This window comes from Hypomesus transpacificus, chromosome 4, assembly GCF_021917145.1.
Source record: "Hypomesus transpacificus isolate Combined female chromosome 4, fHypTra1, whole genome shotgun sequence".
In the NCBI taxonomy this organism is placed as follows: domain Eukaryota; kingdom Metazoa; phylum Chordata; class Actinopteri; order Osmeriformes; family Osmeridae; genus Hypomesus; species Hypomesus transpacificus.
The window spans coordinates 4,928,408-4,953,056 of record NC_061063.1 but is presented as its reverse complement, the minus strand read 5'-3'; the positions used below and the strand labels follow the sequence as shown (position 1 = coordinate 4,953,056).

Here is a 24,649-nt window from a genome sequence, read left to right as displayed (position 1 = left end):
TCCAGGTGTATTCATTACCTGCATGGACTGGCTAATGGGGGGTGGGGGTGGGGGGTGGGGGGGTGGGGGGTTGGGGGGGGGGCTACTGTTACAGTGGGTGAGCAGCGGGGGTCAGGTGGTGTACGTGGGGGGGCTCGGGTACCTTTTCAGCTCGGTTGTCGGCCCTGCTGCAGTATTCATAAGCTCCGTGGGGATAGTTCTCCCCTCAGTGAACGAGCACATCTCTCTCTCTCTCTCTCTCTCTCTCTGAAACATCATGTTCATACAAGGACCATCATATCATATTATTGCAACAAGAGGAGTCCGAGAATTTGGACGGGTTACAGAGTTACAGGGTTACAGTTTGTCAGATTTGTTTCATGTAACGTGCACCTATGACAGCTGTTACTGATAGTTTGGTATTGTAACTGGAGGCTCTGTATCAGTTTCTAGGAATTGACCCTCTTAACATGGCCTGCTGCTGACTTTACGTGTTTGTATCTTACAAGCAATAAACATGCTAGGTAGAACATGTAATCAGTGCTAAAGTTCCCATGGAGTGCAGAGCGTACATGCAGAGCATATATGAGCACTAACAAACAAAAAACAAAGGTGTTATTAATTTACATTTGTTCACTTAGCAGATGCTCTTATCCAGAGCGTAATTTTGAAGATGTCAAGATCAATTCACTATTGACATTTTCTTCTTCATGTTGAAGGACAGCTGTTAACAGCTGTTAATTAGTCTAGTTCAGAACGACCCTTCCACATAAATAACTTTTTCCTCAATGTCAAATCAGCTTCTTAGTTGGGCTTACTACTGTAACAATATTCACCTTAACGGAAGTATAGCTCAGCAGTAACATGGCAAATTGTTCCTCCTGCCGTCCTGGTAACCAGGAAGTGATCTATTTTTTGGAACATCAGCTGAAAGCCAGCCTGCGGTTGTGGCCTGGACAAGAGTTTGGAGCCCATGCAGGGCTGTAATGGTCTGTTTACTCAGTCGTGGTGAGGGGCAGACTCCTACTGCTCCTATCCTGTGACAGAGAGATGGAAAGAGAGAGTGAATGGTGGGAGGGAGTGAGAGTGTGTGTGCGTATGTGTGTGTGTGAGAGAGAGAGAAAGGAATGTCTGCCAACTAGTGTATTTCAGGTAAAGTGTACATTTATTTGGGAATAATTGGAGCTGTGACTGAATAATAGGCTACTGTCTGATTATTAACCCTGGTGTGTGAAACCTGCCTTTCTGCAGCAAGTTATTCAGTTGCTTGATACTGAAACGTAACACATGCATTATACCTGAAAGGCTAATAACATGTTAAGATGATGATAATTAGTATGATAGTAACACATCTTAAAGGCTTAGGGCTATTTACGCATGTGCTAATGTCTATTACTGTTATGATTGAGAACTTTAGAATACATTTGTTATGTTGTTTTTTATGCAATAATCAACATTTTAATTAATTGACATATTCATGTTCGTGATAGGGAAGCATTGAGGAGCGATATGCTACCATAATAGTCTACACTATAAGTCATGAAGTGCTGAGTTTAATGCGCTCATTTTGACATCGAAAATCGTACGATGTCGAGGCATGCTCAAAAAATGGGGAAAACGTTCGTTGTAACTGAATTCTTCTTTTGTTTAACTTTTTAGAAATATTTTTCATAATTGCAAGCGCACACTGCCGTAAGAAACACGATCTAAAACTTGAATAAACTGCTGTAAATTGTAGGTAAAACGGGCAAAATCCCGCTTCGTGGGATAGCCTACATTAAAGATATTGAGGAAACCTATGTTTTGTTTAAGGAAATGTGTTTCCTACTAAAGAAAGGACGTTCTTAGAAGCGTTTCTCTTTTCTGCCTCGCTCCCGCTGCAGAAGTGCTTGTGGTTTTGAGGCTGTGTGAGAATCCTGGGACTTGGTGATGTCAGACTGGTTGGGTCATTTGAAGGTTAGCAGCCTCGGAAGGGTTCATAGAAAGTTCACTCGCATATATTAGGCAATTCAATCTTTCATTCTCTGTGACAAAACTAGTAGGAAATGAGCTGCGTGGAGGCAGGATAACCAATTCGTCATCGAAAGGGAGATGTGGTTTTAAACGCGATCTATGATATTTATAAAATAATATTTCAATACCGCGGGCTCGAGCGAGGACTCTCTCTTGTGTTTGTAAACCTACGGGACGGCAGTGGACAACGTTTCGCGATAAACACGTTGGGATATTACGGAGGTGACTGGCTGACACACCTATCATCGCAATAACTTGACAACGCAGTAAAATGGCAAATTACCATTTGGATCAATTTCAAGCTTTTAACAGGGGTGTCTGTCATTATTCATGAATCTACACAAGGAAGAATTGCCTACCAAGATATACGTGCCAAAAAAGGGACAGACTTTGATGGAGTTCTGTGGACTTATGTTTGCAGTTCTTATTCATGCTAAAGGACAAAACATATAATAGTATACAGTTGCAAAGCTCCATCATGTTTGACTGTATGGATGTGCTTGCCGTGAGTCCAGGACAAATGCTGGATTTCTACACTTCGGGTCCCTCTTCGTGTATGCTGCAGGAAAAGGCATTGAAAGCATGCTTCAGCGGACTGACTCAAAGAGATTGGCAGCATCGCCGGAGCGCTCAGTGTAGGTTCAGCTTTTAGTTGTTCAATTGTTTTCTAAATGTAGCCTATATAGGTTAAAGCATGCCTTAATACCAGTGGTACAAAACTCCAGTCGGAGTAGATATCGATAAATAACAGGTTACTTATCCATGCCACAGGTGTTTCCCACACTTGTCTTAAACATTATCTCGACTATTATTCATCTAAATGTATAGGCTGAATAAGTGTTTCTTAAAGTAAACTAGGATATTGCTTAATTAGCGTTTCATACAAATATTGCATTTTCTGACAAGCACACGCAAGTTGAAGACTGGGGGCCCTTCCATCCTCTTTATTGCTCATTAAATCATGATAGTGTGCTAGAAACGGTGTGACGGCAAGTTGCCTGTCACAAAGTGTAGTGGGCTAGTTAGTGTCACTCAGGGCCGTACGCAGGGCCCAAAAAATACTGAGGTTATGAGTCAGAACTTCTTGGCGGGTTCGGGGGCATGCTCCCCCGGAATTTTTTTAAATTACATTATTTAAATATGGCCATTTTCTCTTATTGAGTCTTAAGGAGCAAAAACATCATCATTATGACTTTTTAATATGGGGCGGTGTGGAGCTTTTTAAATTTTGAGGTAAACATGGGGCATTCTGAGGCTTTTTGAAGGACCTTTATGGGACTCATGAAGTAAGGGCAAGTTACCACAATTTTTTTTAAATTATTATTATATGGCAACGACGGTACGAGCGTTCTGATTGGATAATGGGTAGTCACCCCAGCCGCGTATTGCCCTCCTCGCCGGTCAATACGGATCCGTATTGCCCTCTGACGTCAGCTTCAAAATGAGCGATATCGACGAGTCAGCTGCTGAGTTTGACTATCCAGATGATGCTGAAAAGCTTTGTCATCGAAAGTGAGGATGAAGACCAGACTCTTTGAATCACTTGTGTCGTTATTTTGTGATGAAATTAAAGCCATTTTAGCAGAACCATGTTGTCCGCTTTCTATCAAAAGCAATGAGTTGCTTGGCAACACATGAAACACACCGTGAGAAGACTTGAGAGCTAGCTACAATTAGCCTAAAGGTACCATTTATTTTCGTTTACAAAATGAAAATAATCTAAAATTGCCATATAATAAACTACTTACTAACCTCGACCGTTCGGTCATGCCGGGAAATATCAAACTGAGGCTGGAACGTATCGACCGAGCGATAGCGAGTCAGTTTGATATTTCCCAATTGCCACAGAATTTCATTTTCAATCAATCACATCAATGACATATCAATCGCAAAATGAATGTTGATTCAACCGGTGGAAATTGATTGACAACCGGTACTGACGGAGTTAACCAAACTTTGATTTGATGTTTCCTTATCTGAGTAGTACGCTGCTGCAATACAAATATTTCCACATGAAAATGAATCTTTCTTCTCACAGTCATCTGCCACTTAAACTTCTCTTAACCTACATGTTTAGTTTGCTGCGCTCCTCTTCCAGTGACTTTAACTAACATAGGCTATTCACTAACAGTAGCGGTATGTCTATGGCGGTAACATCAGCGTCCGACTTGTGTTTGGTGGTTACCATAACGACAGTACGTTTTGTTGATGACGCCCAGCACGTATGTCCAAACTCTTGAGCTACTCGGCTCTTTAAGTATAAAATCACGTTACGGTTTGTGGGAGACCAAGATCATCGTCCTGCAGTCAGTTTCACGTGTACTTTATTTTGAGTTTATATACCACAATTTAAGCAAAAAAAAAATACAGAAATACGAAAAAAAAATACAGAGGACACGACCTCGGTGTCCTCAATGGTAGTTACGGCCCTGGTGTCACTCGTTTAGGTAGGCTACTGGCCTGCCAAGCATAATTATAATGCGCACTGTACAGAGTTCAATTCCAAAAACTTGAGGGCTTGATCGGACGAATTGAAGCAGCTCACTAACTAGATCAAACTTTAAGAGTCCTTTACAGAGCCATATTTTATCCACCGGGTCATAAATTCTGGCCATTGAAGCAGTCTTAACTTGCTGATGTAGCCTATGTTCTTTATCTGATTGCATGTCCCACACCGGACTAAGGAATGCTAAGAGTAAACTCAGGCTGCGCTTTGACACCTCCACCCCAGCACGAGAGATGACAGGGGGCGGCCAGTCACCTAGACCTCGGAGAAGTCCGATAGGACGCTCATTTAGATAAATGTCCAGTCGAAATTTCAACCGTTAGCTGGCTACAAATGTTAGACGTCAAATCAATCTCTGCATTTTAAACAAGTCACATTAGACTGTCTCTTTTTTATGGGAAGACTAATGGCTTCCATTCATATCCCCTCACAAGTTGCTAAACTGCAACTCATACCGTTTCAGATGGTTAATATGGAAATAGTTGGCTTATCTGTGTTTGTCTGAGCCTTCGCTTATTGTGAAAGCGCGATATCCAAGCACGTGAAGTGTTTGTTTAGCCCTATCCCCTCCTGTTCCGTGATTTATTTTGAAAATATAACGACGGCGTAAAGATAAGCTTAAGCGCTGTCTCACTGGCACTTCCCGGGACATGTTTGCTCGAGGGGCACACATTAGTCTTGAGGGGTTTCTTATCAGTGAAGGTAAAGTGGAAAAGGTTGCTACTAGAAGTTCCTCAATCCATTTGCTCTTTACACAAGCAATTTGTTTGATCAAACCGTTTTTCTGGATCATTGTGTCAAAGCTTAGATTTTATTAGGCCATTTATGTTTTTCTGGTCATAAATGTATTGACAGAACTCTGGGTTAACCAATTCATCAAATACAAAAACAAAAAATCTAATCGGTAACCCCACAGCAGGAGTGACAATGATTGGTATGATAAACGATATAATTATAGATGCTAAATATAATAACAATATAAAAATAGATCTATTGATGAAAAGAATCACAAGGTTTGTTTTAGTTTAAGTTCATTATAGTATCAAGTAGGCTACAACAACAATGTCAAAACATTTGTTTATTGATTTGCTTTGGCTTTAGAAAAAATCTGTAATAATCTTACAAATTGTGTCATTTCAGGCGTTAACATATTTACACGAGTACATTTTTGAGGTGACACAGTAATCCAAAGACTCGTGAGAATGGTGGGCTGAGTTCCTGCATATCTTTGCTGGGATCATATTAGAAAACACAGTTTCCCTGTTAACTCATTACAGCATGTGTGTTGCTTAAGCAACCAGGAATAATTAAATCATCTTCGGCATTAAAATAAATGATCACTGTAATTAAAAATGACACCTAGGTGCCTTTGATTTGCAATTCAGTGCAATTAGAATATCACTGCCATTAAAAGTAGAACGCAAATTAGGCTGATAAAAAGATTGAATTCATCAACCAGGCCGTGGATCAGAACAAGATAACGTTGATTGGAGTTTATTTCTGGATGCTGGTTCACACACATACACATTAGCCTTTTGTGCCATTGTGCTGGAAACCTTTTGCCCTCTCATGTTTGAATAAAGCACAGTATGAATTAGACTTTGATTTGAAAAGCTTCCTGAGCGAGTTCATTGAAATGTTGCCTTATTAAATTATTTATTCAGGATAATGGAAAGCCCCTGGGAATTAATTAGCTACATTGTCAGCGAAAGCTTCTCCAACACACTTCTCCTTTTTAGTTGAGATGTTAATTTGGAATGTTCATGTCTACCTTTGTACAAAATTGTAAGGTGTGTTTTTACTGAGAGAATAACCCCCTGTCCATTGTGCCCTAATTATATAATTTGCTCTTGTCACTACCTCCAACATTATCCATGCAGGTTAGACAAAGCTGGGAGGAAATCATTTTTATGATGGGATGTTTTGTCACACAGATAATTGTTGTTGTTGTTTCAAAGAGACATGTCACGTAGGAGTCTTGTGTTTGTGTGTGTGTTTACTCAAGCGTGTAAAAACAGTGCAGTATGTGGTCAGTATGGTGTGCCAGAGATAATTCCCTTTGATTATAATATGAATGCACACACTTGCTAAAAAAATTAGAGCTTAATATTGGCAGTTACACTGGCTGCCCATGAGACTGCATGTCTTCTCACAGTCATTTGAGGTCCTCTCTTTGATACAAACAGATCGACAAGATTACAGCATAATATAGTGTTCAGTGTATGTTTGTGATATAGGCTAATTGGAGGGTCTCTGTCTTCAAGGCGTATGCGCCTCTGATAAGGACATGAAAAGCTATTGGCACAGCTTGCACACAAAGTGAATTTTGCATGCCTGCAAATGACAGCTTAGTGGGATAGGGGGGTGGTGGTGGTGGGTGGCGGTGTTAAAAGCTGTGTACAACTTTGAAACGAGGGGAAGCTGTCTGTTGACAGGCCATGCTTCGTCTGCATGACTGAAAAATTCCTCCTTTTTTCATGATTCAGTTGATGGTGATGTTGTGTCTGGTTCCTAGGGCTGATGAATAAGAAATTATTTGAATTTGATGAATTTTCCAACCTTCAAATAATCCTTCTGCTGAAGTGTGTTATTGGTCCTCTGCAAGACACTCTCGTTTAGGCAGACTTTCCTTACACTGTTGGCTGACTCACCCAGTGTGGAGCTTAGGAAAGAGCGGACTTGACATGTTTTAACAACTTCAGAGCTTTCGTCAGGATCAAATTACCACTTAAAGTTCTGGCTGGGGAGCATAAAATCATAACACAGGCCAGCTTGTAAGGCAACAATTTCCAAGGATAAAAAAAAAACTATGACATTTCCCTACTTCCCACTGGAACTCTCCATCCCCCTTCTTTTCCTCTCTTCTTCCCTCTTCGCTCTCTCCTTCTTTTACAACTCATAGTTCCCCACTCTGTCTTTATTAGAGCTTTGAAGTTGGAGCGCACCTGTTGTGCTTGTGCTACATGGAGTTTAGAAGAGATGATTGCCCTGCGACCCGCCCCCAGCGCTAGTTTGACCTCTCAGCAGAAGTCATATTGGGGTCACGGGGGTTGTAGAGAGGTCAAAGGAAGGGAACAGTGCTGAGAGTGGTGCTATTCCTCTGAGGGACCCAGGTTCATTCAGCTCTGGTACCCTGATTCAGGCTTTTGCCCCATGTCTTGATCAGTTGAAACATTTTACTTTGATGTTATCTTTCGGTGATGTGGCCAGTTTTATGCACAACGTGTCCCCTGAAGCTGTTCAGAAGCCCCCCCCCCCCACACACACACACACACACACACTTCAACTCCCACCACCCTATAGATTTTACCAAGCCAGTTCCCTTCCTGAGAAGGGACTTTTGTAGGTGAAATCTTCGAAAACATTTAGTATGCTGTTTTTCATTGTCCTTTTTTTTCTTTCTTTTTAAGTGTTTAAGGGGCTTATGTATATCCATCACAATCAAATGTGTAGAGTCTGCGAGTGCTGAGGAAAGCTGGTTCTAATTTGGTGTACTCTGGGTGAACTCTGACGTTTCCTCTGACTCTGGGCCTCGAGGATGTGAGCTATGTGCTCTCCGTTCCTGCAGAGAAGCCGGAGGAAGAGGGAGAAAAACACTTCCAGACTGGATAAACTGTCAGCTGAGTCCAGGAGGGGGACTGTATTCAATGATCCCAACGTTTCAGCGCAATAAACCCCTAATCCTCCAGTACTATGCCCACCGTTCCACACCCATATCACCACAGCCGCCCCTCAGACCAGACCAAATACACAAATAGCCTGGGGAATAGCAGAACATTTCTCTCTGCCCTCCTCTCTTTTTCTCCTCTTTCCTCCCTCTCTCTCTCCGTCTCACGCTCTCTTACTAACTCCCACTTCACATGCACTCTATCCCTTCCCCTCCTGGTCTCTTACCTGCTCTTGCGCCTCCATGCGGGTCCTTGTCAGTTTTGGGGGTTTCTAAACAAATTGTGGAATTCAGAGACAACTGCTCTTCTGTGATTAGTTGCTTAAAGCCGCTTTGACCCAATTCGGTGCCATTGCGATATCATTGTGTTCAATTGCGTGCGGTGTGTGGAACAGAGAACAGACCCTGCCTCAGGTCTCTTGCCATCTGTGTGTCCCGCAGACCAGAAGGGATAAGGAGGACTGTGATCTTTTGCCATGTCACTGGCCAGAAGTCAGAGTGGAAAAGGTGGACAGGAGGTGTTTCCCCGCAGGACAGGGGATGAACCGACCCCTACAGAGCCTGCCTGGGTCGCTTCTCCTCGCACGAGCATACGCACATACACGTCACACACACGCAGACATCACACACACACACACGCACACATCCGAGTTTTCATGCCCCCTTAGTTACGCTGGACTTGACAAATCAGGAGTTTTGTTTTCACTCCCCACTTTCCCTCCCTGTAAATTCAGAAAACATGCTTCCAACAAGGTGTGTATGTTTGACCCCCCCTGCCAGGTTCAACTGGGGGCTAAGATTTCAGGAGGAGAAACCATCAGACATTTTTCTCTGTCTTCTCTAACCCGCATTGAGCTGTGCGCTTGTCTGTGGCTGTCCTTCATTCTTCTAGCTGTGCTGTGTGTGTGTATGTTAACATGCAGGGAAGTTGACTCCGTCACGTCCAGGTTTAATCACTCGGAAAATGGAAAAAAGGTCCCCTGCGCCCAACAGGCTATACAGCGGAGCCTCTCTCTCTCTCTCACACACACACACTTAAAGTGGCGAGGGATGCATCTTCTGTGCCCCATCTGTCTGCAGGTGTCCACAGCGCCTCTTAGAAGCAGCCATGAGTTTCAAATAGGCAGCGGCCAAGTGAACTGTACGCCTGCATGGTGAAATAGGTTGAAGGCAATACCCCTCTCTCCTCTGTGTAGCTATCCAGCCGTCTCAAACGCTCCGAGGGTAGATCAGTTACATGAAGGTTTTTTTTTTTTTTTTTTACCAGGCAGGTACAGGAGTATAGTGCTCCATGCCACCTGGGAAATGTAATATACATTTGTGTTGTGGCTCAGTGGTTACGCCAGGAACCCTGTAATGTGAACACGGAACACCTTGTTTTACATACTACAGATGATTCCCATGCGTGGGTTTATAAAACTGGATGAAACCCCCTGTGGAGGGACAGTCTCTTCATATGATTCCAACGGGCTCCAAGCTCACTCTGCTCCCTGCTAGGCACATCAGAGGGAAAACCATTTTGGCAATGAGATGAACAGCTAACTGACCAGATATAAATGTCTGTCTCATTCAATTAAATCCGGTTCAAGTCAAGTCACTGGAAGTGTCTTTTCATTATTTTTGCTTTAGAAATCAATCATTTTACCTTCAAATGACTGACTGGACAAGAATGCTTTTTATAATGGCTTGGTTTAATTTGAATGAACAAGCTATCCTGACCTTCGTCCAACAACAAAAACACTCAAACAAAGAGACATACACACTAACACTTCAATCTTCCCTCTCATCCATATGGCTCTCCACTGCATAACACAACCATTTTGCGGTCAAACCTTAATGTTTGGTTGAATCAACAGCCTTTGAGGTTCAATCTAGTAGCAGATTAGATGTAACCACCGGGGGAAGGGAAGGGGTTGCATGGAGTTGGCCTCTAATGATGTATAACTAAGTTTGCTCTGATGAAGTACGGAAGAATGTAATCCAATGAGTCAACCTGCTGGAAGGACTGTGTGCCGATCGATGGAGCGGGGACAGGGATAGGACAGCACTCTGGGAAATTGAAAAGAGAACACACAGTACCTTGTTTGACCCAGCCATTCCACTGTGCATTAAAGTGCACCCTAATAGGGCCACAGGTGGGCTTCTCAGAAAATCATTAAGTATGAATGCATACGCATGGGGGTTTCATTTGGAAATGTCCCAAAAGCCTCGGTCCCATGGCCGCGCATGTACGCAAACCGGAAAAAATATATTCTCGTTCGTAGCAAACAGGTGGAAAAAAACGTTGATTCTCAAAACCACAATTTGCTCATGGTCTATTGTCTCGGCAGCATGCCCTGACCTGGCCACTGTCCTCCGATCCTCGCTCACATCTCTCCTGCCTGTTCCCTCCGCAGCCATCGAGACCCAGAGCACCAGCTCTGAGGAGCTTGTCCCCAGTCCGCCATCTCCGCTGCCCCCACCACGAGTCTACAAGCCCTGCTTCGTGTGCCAGGACAAGTCCTCTGGGTACCACTATGGCGTCAGCGCCTGTGAGGGATGCAAGGTAAGCTTCCGGCTGGCCAACCGAACCAGACTTTCTCTCAGCGCTTGTTTGGAGCTAACCCTTCAAACACAGTCAGGTATCTACAATTACAGACACATGATTAACAAGGAATCACTGAGGTAATCCGAAATCATATCGTCCACCGTATTATGTTATATTGGCTAGTAAGATTTAACAGGAAATCAACAACAGATTCAAAGATGAAGTATGTCCTAAGCATTTTAAATGTGTTGTTTCCCTGAATTCATGGCTTGATGGAGACAACTCATTTATTTTTTGAACTCATTTATGTCTGTCAACCAGTTAGAATCAATGCTTTCAAAGCTGATGCTGAGTAAACAGCAGCAGTCTGGCCATTAAGAAACTCGAAAACACACTCCTTGACCTGTTATGCTGCAGGTATTATGGAAAGGGCACACAGGGACCAATGTTCTACTCTGCTCAGTATGGATGTACTAGTGTTCTGTAGTGCTCTCATTTACCTTCTCTCTGTCTTTCTCTCTGTCTTTCTCTCTCTGTCTTTCTCTCTGTCTCTCTCTCTGTCTTTCTTTCTCTCTCTCTCTCTCTCTCTCTCTCTCTCTCTCTCTCTCTCTCTCTCTCTCTCTCTCTCTCTCTCTCTCTCTCTCTCTCTCTCTCTCTCTCTCTCTCTCTCTCTCTCTCCGTCTCTCTCTCCCTCTCTCTCTCTCTGTCTCTCTCTCTGTCTCTCTCTCTCTCCCTCTCTCTCTCTCTCTCTCTCTCTCTCTCTCTCTCTCTCTCTCTCTCTCTCTCTCTCTCTCTCTCTCTCTCTCTCTCTCTCTCTCTCTGTCCCCCTCTCTCCATGTGTAATTGAATAGAAGGAATTCCAGAAATCCTTTGGAGTTTTTAGTGAAGGTGGTGATCAGCTCACTCACAGGGGTTCGGGTCAAACTGAGTTCTCCCTGGACAACCAAGGTGGCCATGAATCCAATGATTTAAGCCTTGGCTTATGCCTGCCGTAACCCCTGACCGTTATCCCACAGCCAACCTCCATTGAGTTATAATATGAATACGTACACTGGAGGGGATTTTGAAGGCAAAGCAACTGCAATTAAAACAGAAAACATTGACACATTGCTTGTAAACAACTACTTTCACACACACACACACACACACTTTCCTAACGGTCATTCTCGTCCTATATCATAACGTCCGAACAATAAACAAACTCCTTTGACCCCCTCTTCCCTTCAAGGCACATGCAGGGTCTACACAGACGCCAACGTCTCCCTGAGTGCTTGTGAGAACAGGGGGAGCGTGAGATGGTTTCATGGCACATATACCCCCACTGTGTGAGGCACAGATGTAAAAATAGCCAAACTCATGGTAGAATAGCTTTTGATTTCTGTGACATCTTGACTAGGAAGGATTAGGCGACGGATTATAGCTTTGACTGTGTCGTGTTTCAGTCTCCATGGCAAAGGCATTGTAGTCCTGGGTGTAAGGGGCCGAGCCCTGCTATTGGACAGGCTCAACGGAGCGTGCTCCCACAGCTGTAGGGTTTTACACACTCTCCTGAGTTTCACTGGAGAGCGCTGTGAATGATCGAATTACACTTGCAAACAAATAAAGCTTAAGTTAATGTGAATGTGTGTGTGCGTACGTGTGTGTGTGTGTGTGTGTGTGTGTGTGTGTGTGTGTGTGTGTGTGTGTGTGTGTGTGTGTGTGTGTGTGTGTGTGTGTGTGTGTGTGTTTGAGCTTTTAGAGATTTTTCATCGTTGCTCCCAGGTCCCCTTCATTTCCATGATCTGACAGAAGAACACACTCTGTTTGATATGTGTGGAGGGCATGTGATTTGACTTGGTAAAAAGGAGAGCAGACATATGGGTCTCCAGAAGCGCATGCATATGCAAAGACAGCCTGCTATCTCCTCGTTCTCAGTCAGGGAGGCCGCAAAGTCAAGACGGCTCTTTGTCAAGGGGCCCTCCAGTGTTCCTGTCTGCCAATGTCACACAGTGCTGGTGTCACCCTCCTTTGTGTCCTAAAGTAAAAGTTACTTTTACGCTAGTGCCTCAGGCTAGGGGGAATAGGCCTTGAATCTGGTTTCAATACCATAGAATCATGAAATAACTGTCAAATGGTAAACACTGTGAAACTAACTTGACTATGCTGGGCAAGGAAAGCTTCAGTGACAGTTAGTTAGCGAGGCATGAGAGATAGGGAATCAACTCTTGAATGTTGCTTCTTTTCAGGTTGATTACAACATTTATAGGAGTGTATACTTTTCAACAAGTGGAGGATTCAATAAATGGAGACCATTGTAAGTTTCAGAAGCTTAACTACAATGGAAGCCTATTATTACAGGTCTATTGAAAAACTAGCAGGCCATAAATTATTTTAAAAGGCACAGTTGTAGTAGACTTGAATCAAATAGCCTGTCACAGGCGTGTAGCTGTTCTTTGGCTACCTATGGTCTGGTGGATGTACTTAGAAAAGTGGAGACCAGCTCTTATCTATCTCTCTTCAGCTGTCAGAAGCAGAATGGAGCTTTGTGGTGGGCTGCCTGGATGAAAGTCTGAGTGTTCTGGACCCAGTATAGTCTTCAAGGCTGTCTCACCCTCATCGCGCTCCTGTGTGTTCCAAGTGAGGTCGCTTATGAGGGAACTTGGTTTGGCTGGTACAGTATGCTCTTCAACATGTCTCCGTAGCTGCGGGCCGACTGTATCAGCCTGGGAACATCGGAGCCGAGGGCAGTCACAGCAGTGTGAATAAGGCATAACTGACTGGTGTGAAACATGTGAAACGTGTGAAACAGTAAGGGGTTGTTTGGAAGGCCTGTCAAATTGTGTATCGTGTACAGCCAACTAAGACCCACATGAAGGTTTTTGAAAATGTTTCAAAAACCGACAAGGATAAAGTATTTTAGTACCTTGTCCTTGCTGACAGTTTTTGGGCAAAAACGCCTGCCCCTTCCCTCCCCTTGTTCTTTAGTACTGTGGCGTGGGTATAAAGGGATTGGTTTGACTGAACCAGGTTGACAAGCAGGAGGGAGGAAGGCCACATCTTTTTTGAATCCATTTTAAGAAAATTAATATAGTGATTTTGTGCTGCCTTCTACACACTTCCGCTAAATCTGTGTGTCAAACATCCATACGACCCCCCCCCAACACTCACACACACACGAGCGCACCTACACACACTCACACGAGCGTACAAACACACACACACACATGGATGTGGCTCACCCAGAGCTGTTTAGCATGCTCCAGTCTCCCAGGACCTTCTCTCCACACCTCTCTGTTATTGGGTTTTTTCGAATACCTTTACTTACTTCCTGTTGTCTGATAGAGATGTGGAATGAATGATTATAAGCTTTGTTTTGATGACAGTTTAGAGCGGGAAGAGGGAGAGAGAAAGAGGAAAAAGAGGGGAAAGCAAGAAGATAGGCCAGGAGAGAGGGAGATAGAAAACAGAGAGTGAGAGTGAGGGAGAGGGAGAGGGAGAGGGAGAGGGTGAGGGTGAGGGAGAGGGAGAGGGAGAGGGAGAGGGAGAGGGAGAGGGAGAGGGAGAGGGAGAGGGAGAGGGAGAGGGAGAGGGGTGTTTAGGATCTGTTAGGGCCTCTCTGCGGCTCTGTTCTGCCTGTCATAATAACGTAGACCCCTCCTTCAGTGCAGGACGGAAGCTGCTAACACACAGTCTATAATGTGATTTGTCAACGTTCTACAACATGAAAGCGCCTGAGTTCTAATAGAGAGAGAAATCAAATGGAGAAGGTCAAGTACGCTCGGCACATGGACGGGTGTGACGGAAAGTGGATCTGATTATCCTAACTGGTCCTGCCTCCCTCTCCTTTGATGGCATTTTCTGCTCAACTGGTGAAATTTGTTTTGTGTCCCTTCTCTTCATGGCCAATCCCATGTTACAGAAAATGTTTGTATTCTTTCAGATGTTTTTCAGACTGTCTGAAGCGCGGTTGCCTGGGTATGCGAGTGTCTGAATCTCTGTGTGTGCGAACCGGTACATGGGTTAGAGAAATATTTGTATTAGTGTGCGTTTGGTTCTTTTTCCGGAGGTGGGAGAAGTGTGATTGGATCCACAGTGAGGTGTGGACTGTTTGCTTTTGTCCTGAGAGGAGTTTGCCGTAGACTGGGTCCTGTTGTATGTGTGGAGAGAATGACTCTCAGACAGTCAAACAAGGCTCTTTATCATGACACCCACTAGGCAAACAAATGTAAACAGTTGAGAGCGTGTTGAACTGGAACAAGTGAAATGGGTGCCAAAATCTCTGTACCTTTTTCACACCAATGAGGTCATACACGGTGCAGTTGATGACTTTTACAGTTTACCACCTAAATGTGTTATCAAATCCCAATTTTAACCTTATGAACTGTGTCACAGTAATATTACAGGTATGTCCGACTAGTTATTTAAATAATTTCTGCTTTTGGCATCACAGTCATGCAAAGATAGTTTCAGCGTTACGCAGCGTAAACGATACTCGTGCAGGCATTTCATGTTCAGGAGCCAATCGCTGACCAACAGGGGGTCAGTGAACACGGGCGAGATCGTTGAGACCGACGCCAACAGCAGTGTTCTGCCCCGGTTAGTGGGCCGGTGTGAAAGGGGAGGTGAAGACGTACACACATATAAAGGATCATGTGTGCTTGGAGAGTGTCTGAATGTAAAGTAGCTGCAAACTGTGTAATTCATCCTGCCCGTCAGCTGTTATTTTCAGTGTTTGGCCTAGTTAAAGGGGGGGGGGTGTCAGCCCATCAATCCTAGACTACCTTTCTGAGAGCGAGCTGTCAAAGCTGGCTGTTGAGAGACAACCCCTCACCCCCACCCTTTCCCCCTCACCCCCCCCCCCCCCCCCCGCAGGTCCCTGCGTGGCTGAGGTGAAAACTCAGAGCTCAATGGAGACAGACCGTCTGAAGAAGACTGGAGTTACAGTGGAGCGTTTGTGGGTCGGAGGGAGATCCGAAACCCATCTGGGGGGGCCCCTCTTCATTCTCTCTACCATCCTGTCTTTCTTCTCTCTCTTTCAGTCTCTTTCCCTCGCTCTCGCTCGCTCCCTCTGTCTCTGATTCCATTCAGGGCAGGCGAGGTGAGTCACCCGCTCCTTTGAAAAGCCTCTCACGGCCTCTCGCTCGCCCTCACCCTCTCCCTCTTCGTCCTTCCCCACCGTATCCCTCATCCCTCCTTCTCTCTCGCTTCGCTTAGCCGGCCCATCTGTGGTCTTCGGGCTCGCGATGTGAAGATAAGAACTGGTCGGGTTGCGGTGCTGTTTGTTTCCGGATTGGAGAGTCGAGAAAGAGAGGGAAAAATGTGGAGACAGGAGGAGGGGGGGGGGGGGGGGGGGGGCGGGCGGCGGCTGGATGGATGGCTCTTCTCATCCCTCTTGTGCACTGTTGTGCAGGACCCATTTGACTGCAGCTCTCCAGGGCCTGTACCTCTTATGTGTGTGTCTTATCTGTTGGGGTTTCACGTTCACCACGGCAACAAAGCCGGTCTTTGTGTGGGACGGGCTCCTTTTTTGCTCTCTTATTTACTCTGTCTTTTCAATGGTACCCAGCCTCGGTCGTCACCTCTCCCATGTTCAACAGAGGAACACAGCTCACACAAAAGGTGAACCGCAACCCTGTTCCCCTCCGCTCCCGTAACACAACCTCCATCCTTCCCTCCCTCACTCTTTCCCTGTCGTACCTTTGCCCATGCCCCCCATCCTCTTTGATTGGTGTGTTTCGCCTCTCCAGTGAACTGCAGGTGTAAGTAATAGCCTGGCTAAATTGCACCCCAGCCCAACCCCCTTCTCTTGCTTGTTTTTGTAGAGAACCCCCCCCCCCCCTTCCCTTCCCGGGGGGGGGGGGGGGGGGGGGGGTCTCCAGTGTCCTCTCCACTTTCCACCACGGCGATAAGATGTCCGCGCGATTAAGAGCGAAAGCTAATCCGCTTCTCCGCCCCTCTGCCCGTACTGAATGCTCAGGCAACACAAAACGCCAGAGTTGGGGGGGGGGGGGGGTGGACGGAGGGTAGGGGGGGGGGGCGGTGGAGCGTCGAGGGGGCGAGGACGAGGGGAAGGTGGTTGGGTTGTGGCTGAATAATTGATGGGGAGCGGCACTTTCGTTTTTTAATCTGTAAACGAGAAGGCCTGAGCTGCCCCGGCTGGGGCGGTGACACCCTATCCCTCCCCCATTAAGATAACAAGATGGTGGATTACGATCCCTGATAAGATGCAGTTTATCAGGCGTGGGGGGTGGGGATGGGTAGGGGGGGTGTATGGGGAAGTGTCCAGGGGAAGTGACCCTGTCGGTCTCCCAGGTGGATCAGCCCATGTCCCAGGGGGCCTCGTAGGGGTGTGGGGGGTGGAGGCAGGTGGTGGAGGGTTGATGGGGGGGGGGGGGGGCAAAGGGGAACAAGGGGATTGAGATAGTAGGGTGTCAGGTGATCTTGCCCTTAACATTACGTCTTGCCAGGGCCTTACCAGGCAAACGGTTTCAGAAACAGATGAGATGTGTCCAGGTCGTGGCAGCACTAGCCTTGGTAGGAGACAACCATCTGTGTCCCCACAGCCAACTGAGGATTTCATCCTCCGTTTTGACCCCAACAGGCCCCATTCGCCGACGCTTGGGTACACACAGTGCTCCACTCAAGGGGGTCTTTTCATACTGGGTTCCAAGATAGAAATGAGAAAACAAGCAGATCACAAGCGGGAGAATATCACCGGAGGTCTGCAGTCGAGAGTATGGGGGAAGGAATAAAGAGAGGGAGAGAAGATGCTGAGAGCAGAGTCATGGAGATAGAGGTGGAGGAGGGGTGGCGAGAGAGAGAGACAGAGAGACAGAGAGACAGAGAGACAGAGAGACAGAGAGACAGAGAGACAGAGAGACAGAGAAAAGGTTAATGAGGGCACTACAGAACACTAGTACATCCATACTGAGCAAAGTAGAACATTGGTCTCTGTGTGCACTTTTCATAATACCTGCAGCATACAGGTCAAAGGAAATGTGTTTTCGAGTTTCTTTGTGTTTTCGAGTTTCTTAATGGCCAGACTGCTGTTGTTTAGTCAGCATCAGCTTTGAAAGCATTGATGCTAACTGGTTGACAGACATAAATGAGTTCATCACAAGCACTTCAAGTGCTCTGTTTTGAGCACTACTCACAACAGGAGATGGACATTCGTATACTGTGCTTCATAAGAGAAGTTCTTTCAGTCTCTGTTCTGTGCCATGAATTCAGGGAAACAACACATTTAAAATGCTTAGGCCATACTTGAGAGGGAAAGAGGGAGGGAGAGAGGGAGAGAGAGGGAGAGAGGGAGAGAGAGGGAGAGAGGGAGAGAGAGGTGATAAAGTATCTGTGGCTCTATGTCATCACAGACAGTGATAGCTTTTCCTAAGAGGCCCCACATAGATGAAGGGTCTTAGAGTGGACTGCTGCTAAGAAATAGTTTCAGAAAGACTCAATTCTCTATCGCTGTCTCTCACACTCTTTCTCCTTCTCTCTTTTACCCCCTCTCTCTCTCATTTTATCACTGTCTCTCTCACTCTCTCTCTCTTTCTCCCTCTCACTCTCTGTCTGTCTAATTCTCTCTCTTGTACTTTCCGTCTCTCTCCCTCTCTCTATCTGATTTTTAATTGACAAGCAGTCTTTTCTGTCCCCACATACTTGGAACCTGGATATATTTGATGCACATGATCACACGCTGCTTCTAGGCCAGCTGGTCTGATATGAACAGGGTTAAACTACCTCAGTGTCCTTGGATCCCTCATCCAACCTGAACACACACACACTCAACACACACACAGCTCCAAGGGCGTCCGGCCTGTCCTCCAGATATTGGGCGTCCATCCTGATTGGTCATCCAGGTTTGAGCAGGATAACTGCCTGCCTGGCCTTGGGTGCTGCAGCCATGCACCACGGCACCATGCACGGCAGCATGCAGAGATGCCCGGCAACGGCCGTCAATCACTGCTAACAGGGGATGTATAAGAATTCGCTCAGCTTACATCAGCCAGGATAAAGGCCTCTATTAAGAAAATGAGTGATGCCCAGCTGGGGGAGGTGACCTCGGAACGGTCACATGCTGTCAGGGCTGCGACGGGATTGGCTGGTGGATATGTTGTCTGTGGCGCCGAGGGGGCGGTTCTGCATTTGACGGATGCAGGAGGCAGGGCCCAGATGGGCTCCAGAGTCAGCCGTTTCAGCCCTGTGATCTAATCTGTTACCCATCATGCACTCTGCTCCTCTAATGAAAACGCAAGGTCCCATCAGTCACAGACGCATATGGGAAATGGAAATGTAAGCCACCCCCCTTTTCACACACACACATACACACACACACACAATAACCCTCTCCACAGATCTCCTCAGGCAGAGAGATGGACGTCTGTAAATATGTGCAAAGGGCCTGAATGATGGATGATCATAGCTCAGTACCCCAGAGCAAAATCGAATGAATCACAACTGAAACATCTTAAAAGAAGCTGCCTCTTTCTTTGCTAACCTAGCATCTTTTGTCCTCCTCAGTGTTGCTGAAACTTCACAGACAACCCCTGTTCAGTTTTTTTTTAACTCTAAATCTGATCTGAAAAGCGTGTAGTGTGCTGTGAATTCTGTATAATTCTTCTTCCGTACACTCATAAATTGTTGTACCGTAGCAAGTCACTTCATAAAAGTAAATTAGATTACGGGCTGGTCTTGCCATCATTCTGAATGTTCTTTAAAAGATATTTACTCACTGTGTTTCTCTTGAGGGGAGCAGAATAAATGTGTAGTTATCATGTGTTTCACAATGGAACCAACCACCAATACTCCTGAGTGATGAATGTTATAATAATACAAAAGGTGCCTATGGTAAAAGTTTGAAGCAGAAGAAAAAAATAATAATATATATATATATAATACAATTTGAGAAAAGGAGTTCTGGCTTTGGACAGCTTTGGTCCTCTAGTTCTGTGCGAGGGAGTTGTAAGAAGCTGAAAGTCACCTTGACAAATACAGAGCCCTTATTCCCCACTCTCACCAGAACCAAAGAAACTCACACACTCACACAGAAAACTCACACACTCACACAGAAACTCAAGAAACTCATACTCCCATACTGCACCACTCTCTGTAGGTCCTGATCCACTTAGGTGTCCCAGTGTTGTGTGTTCCAGTCCATTCTCATGAGGACCCTGCCTTGTAGCCTAACCCACCTTCCTTTGACGTTGTTCCCCCATGAAGAGCTGCTAGAACTCTCACCTACCCCCCCCCCCCCCCGTCACCCAGGACACAAGGCAGAATACATCTAGCATAACACCTTCACATGCTGATAGAGGACGATTGAGTCTGACAGGCTTACTAGGACTGCATACACTAAATGGGCTTTTGAAGTGGTGTAGCTGCAGAAGATTCCGGCCGAATGAGATCAGAACAATGACGATCTAACTCTTCCTCTTCCTGTTCAGCCTTTCCCCTTCCACCCCTCCCCGATGTCACTCTCCCTAACTCTCCCCTTTTCTCTCTCTCCCTCAAAGGGTTTTTTCCGCAGAAGCATCCAGAAGAACATGGTGTACACGTGTCACAGGGACAAGAACTGCATCATCAACAAGGTGACGAGGAACCGCTGTCAGTACTGCCGCCTGCAGAAGTGCTTCGCAGTGGGAATGTCCAAAGAGTGTGAGTCTCAATCCCTAATCCCACACTAATCCCAGCCACACCGCTTCCTAGGCCCCCCACGTTCCCAGTCACATGGGACTGTCTCCAGTGTGTCCAATCCAACAGTGTCCTGCTCAGGCAGTTTGGGCTGTGGATTAAGTCATTTTCTTTTAATGATATGGCATGTATGATATGGTGTGTTGACTGACTGTGTGTGTGTGTGTGTGTGTGTGTGTGGTTGTTATAATGCTCTACAGTATCCATGTGGGATTACAGAATATTGGTCTTGAGACGCTGGCCCTCATCAGTTTTTCTGTGCTGGCCCTCAGAGACAAAGCCCATATAGACCCAACACAGTGTATATGATTATCCTCAGAGTAAACTCAGAAGCGTTAATGAAGACCCTTTCTAGAGCTGACCTGGAGAGGAAAGGGCCCCAAGCTGGGCCCTTAGGTTCTCTGAAATCTAATTAAAATGTGTCAAATAAGTTTTAATACGTTTTAATTATATTTCATATTTGTGTATTTTTTTAGACAAATGTACTGATTTTGTATTGTCACGTACAATCATGACAATTTAAATACTTGTTTGTACTTATACTTTGCAAGTATACTTTAAGTATATTATTTGTTTTGCTTAGGGCAGCATATAACAAAATCTAATACAGTATCTTGCCATCATAGAACATAGTGGCCTCTTGTGTACAAACTGCAAGGGCTGTCCTCGAAACACAGCATTATGACACTAGAATGTTCCATTTCTCTCCAGAGCAGGAGTCACTTGCTAATGTCAAAAATGCTCATGTTGCTCCATTCCATTGTTAGCCACTGGAACAGTTTGCATTTCACAGGTTATTGGCGCCTTTTGATTGCATCAGCAGTTATCGCCCAGGTCCACTTCACACTCCATTAGGCCCGAGGCCAGAAACCATTTATTTCCTTTTGTTGCTGTTCTTTTTTCCCCTCCTCTCCCCCACTGGTAAAAGCAGAACATAGGAGGTGATGTCTTAATACCCCTCGACCCCCCCCCCCCCCCCCTCTCCCGACCCCCACTGGGCTGTGAGCTAGAGAGCCTCCCGTCATGGGTGGGGGGTCATATTGTTGTGTCCCCAACTTCTCCAACCTTCTGTAAGAAGAGGGAATGGAATGCTCTGGAGGACTGCTGATGGGTTGTCATGTGCTGATATCTGCAGATAACTACTCCTGAAAACAAAGGAACGAATTGTGTGTTAGGTGTGTGTGTGTGTTAGGTGTGTGTGTCCAGCTGCTCCGTTATCTATTCCTATCATCTCTCTCATACGCGGCCATGAGGCCCTGAGCCTCATGAGATCTGATATGATCCAGAATGTATCTGCTGAAACTGTGAAGGAGGGTGGCTGTCTGTATGTGTCCATGTCTGTGTGTCCGTGTGTGTGTGTGTGTGTGTGAGAGAGAGGAGGGGACTGTAAAGACAAAGCTCCAGGCATCTGGCCTGACTCATCTGTGTGTCTCCCCTCCCTCCCTCCCTGGCTTCTGCTGTGCTCTCTGGACTGGCGCCAGCCCAGTGTGGAATGCCAGAGGGGGACAGGGAACTGGGGAGCTGTCATCACAGCCTGGAGCCTGCTCCGCTGTACACTGTTCTGCTCCGTCCCCTGCTCTCTGACATCAGAGGCAGGCCTCTGGAAGACCGAAGGACTGCTGATCTCTCGGCTCTCTGACTGGTGTCTGACACACACACGCACATTCTCTCTCACTCTTTTTGTCACACGCACACAATCTCTCCTTCTCTTTCCATCACACACACACCCGCATGCATGCATGCATTTACACACGCACGCCAAAATATATGCCTTTTCACCACACACACACACAGAAAACAAACAAACAAACACACAAGCATGCATTTAAACCACGCGCACCGCTGTCTTCTGACCAGAGCCAGTCGTCTGGTCGGGAGCCAGCTCACCACGGCTAGTTGTATCAGTATCACTCTCCCTCCGCAAGGTCATCTTGTCAGAGTGCAGGTGTCCCGTCTGACAGCCACCCCGACAGGGCCATTAGGTTAAACCCTCTCCACGGCCGGCACCACAGAATTATGCATCGTTTTGCGAGACACACCTGGCTCCCGTTGGAAGCAGTCACACAATGTGTTATGGAGACTAGGCTTCTGCTGGAACGCACGCCATTCAGAAAGATTGTGTTTATTTACTGGTGCATCTGTCGGAGAGCGCCGAGCACAGATGGCCGGCCCTCGCAGCCTCGGGGAAACGGCGTCCGCCACCATCCACGCCGTCTGCTGCAGAGTTTCCCTTCCCGAGCATCCATCGTCATCCCCGCAATCGCCGGAGAGTCAGCAGACCAGTAAAGTGTCTGGAGGATACTCCACAGCGGCCAGGGAGAGAGAGGGAGAGAGAGAGGGAGAAAGTGTGCGTGGGGAGAGTGGATGGGAGAGGGGGAGGGAGAGGGAGAGTGTGTGGGGAGGAGGGAGAGGGGGCTCTACATTTCTCAATAAAGAGTGTCCTCGAGATGCCTGCCGCCGAGAGCGGAGGCGACGGACTCGAGTGTCGTCTTTAAGCGGCCACTCGGAGCAGAGCTCGACGGCCCTCCACAGCAACACTTGACAACTCGAGGGTGTTTGTGTTCTGAATGGATTGATTTGCGTTTTTGTTGGTGTCAAGACCCTTCACGGTGGTTTCAGACAAGTCCCGACATGCAAATACAAATCATTTTGTGCAAATTTAAATTGAGAAGAGAGGGTCAAAAAAAGCAGAGCCTCTCATTAGGAAGTTAGGAGCTGTTTTCCTGGGTAGAAAGTCATCAAGATAAGATCCCTGTGCTACTTACATTCACCCCCCCACCCCCCGTCCGTGTCCCCCGTCCGTCCGTCTCTGGGAATTAAAAAGCCATTTATTTTCATGGCCTCTTGTCCGATGCATCATTTAGATGTGTCTGCTGGCAGTGACACTCATTTTCTTGGCGTGCAGGGTTAATTGATCACCCCGGGGGCGTGTGGCCGTCACCTCTCTCTCTTCCTGAATCATGGCTCTTGGCTCACTAGCCTCCTGAGCCACCGCCCACCACCCAGCCTTCTATCCAGCTAGCCAGGCATAGTGTGTACCCCATCCTGACTGGTGACCCCCCCCTTCCCCCAACACATGTACACCCCCCCCCCCCTCGCCATCTGTGTGTATGTGTTTGTTCTTTTGTGTGTGTTTTATCTGTGTGTTTTATCTGTGTGTGTGTACAAGGCAAGAGGATCAGTCACAGTTTCCAGCTTAGCCCCTACACCATGATCACCGGCCTTTTCCAGCCGATACCAGTGACCCAAGTCCTCCAGCAGCCCTTCCCTCCCAGCGAGCCCATGAGAGGCTGGACGGAGGCCTGCTCTCCCAGCCAGAGGAACTCTGCTTAGTCAGGCCTCCTCCCCCCAGCCTGGCCAGCAACTGGGCCATGCACTGTTCATATGCAAGGTGAACCCAAAGCTCCACATTCATCTGTGGCCCCCTGTGGCGTCCTCAAGAGATGTAAGTGGTTCGTCCCTCCCCCTCCTCACCCCCCATGCCCCTCACCCCCCCCCCCCCCCCCCCCCCCCCCCCCGAGGGCCCGTAGCGGTCGTCCTTCAGTAGTTTACTGGCTCCAACGTGAATCACTCAGCGACCTTCTGCTGTGTCTCAGACGCTGCCGAGGCCTCTCGGCGCGGCAGCCTGGGCTTACGGAAGACGAGCACAAATAGAGCACAGCCATCAGCCCTGGCCTGTGTCTCATACCCTCATACAGGAACAGCACACCCACACACACAGCGCCCTGTGAACGATTAATCTGTGCCTCTTCCTTTTCCTTCTTCCTTTTCCTCCACTGTTTGTGTCGTGGTCCCTCCGTGTTTTCAGGGTTGCCGCACCGTAAGCGGTCGTGTCGGCGGTGCTTCCACCACCTCCTTTAAAGAGGTCAGAGTTGACATGCCTCGTGCTGTTGGAGCCCCTCCCTGACAGTGCTCTCGAACCCCCCCCCCCACCGCTTGGGTCCTGGCCGAGTCATTAGTTGAATCACTATCATCGGGGCTTCGTTTAAATGACCTTACGCACGGATCACGGTGAAAGCTTCTCATTCAGGGTGGGTTATTTACACAGGATCCACATACAGGCCTGACACATCTAGGTCAAGATACAATATGGATTGTTTAATCGCCTGAGTGGTGATGTCGCTGCCCTTCCACGGTGACACTAATCCACGTAGAGGTACCCCACCCCCACCACCACCCTGCCAACCATAACACACGCCTTCCTTGCCTTCTGTAAAGGCCCTATCCACCTAGCCATTATGGTGATTGAGTTGACAGTTGTGGGGGATTAAATGCTTATAAAGGGTAC

At 46.8% G+C, this 24,649-nt stretch overlaps 1 protein-coding gene across 2 annotated transcripts in view; it reads left to right on the top strand.

Annotated features, from left to right (window-relative positions):
• LOC124466803 (retinoic acid receptor beta-like) overlaps positions 1 to 24,649 on the top strand; it is a 74,847-nt gene that overhangs the window by 35,778 nt on the left and 14,420 nt on the right. Inside the window, exons 1-3 of one of the 2 annotated variants that reach the window (XM_047018678.1) lie at positions 1,903 to 2,627; positions 10,562 to 10,710; positions 20,184 to 20,325. In XM_047018678.1, the coding sequence (XP_046874634.1) occupies positions 2,423 to 2,627; positions 10,562 to 10,710; positions 20,184 to 20,325 (496 nt within the window). In that variant the 5' untranslated portion in view covers positions 1,903 to 2,422. Of the gene's footprint in view, positions 1 to 1,902; positions 2,628 to 10,561; positions 10,711 to 20,183; positions 20,326 to 24,649 lie in introns of those variants that run through there. The other variant, XM_047018679.1, reaches the window with a different exon arrangement.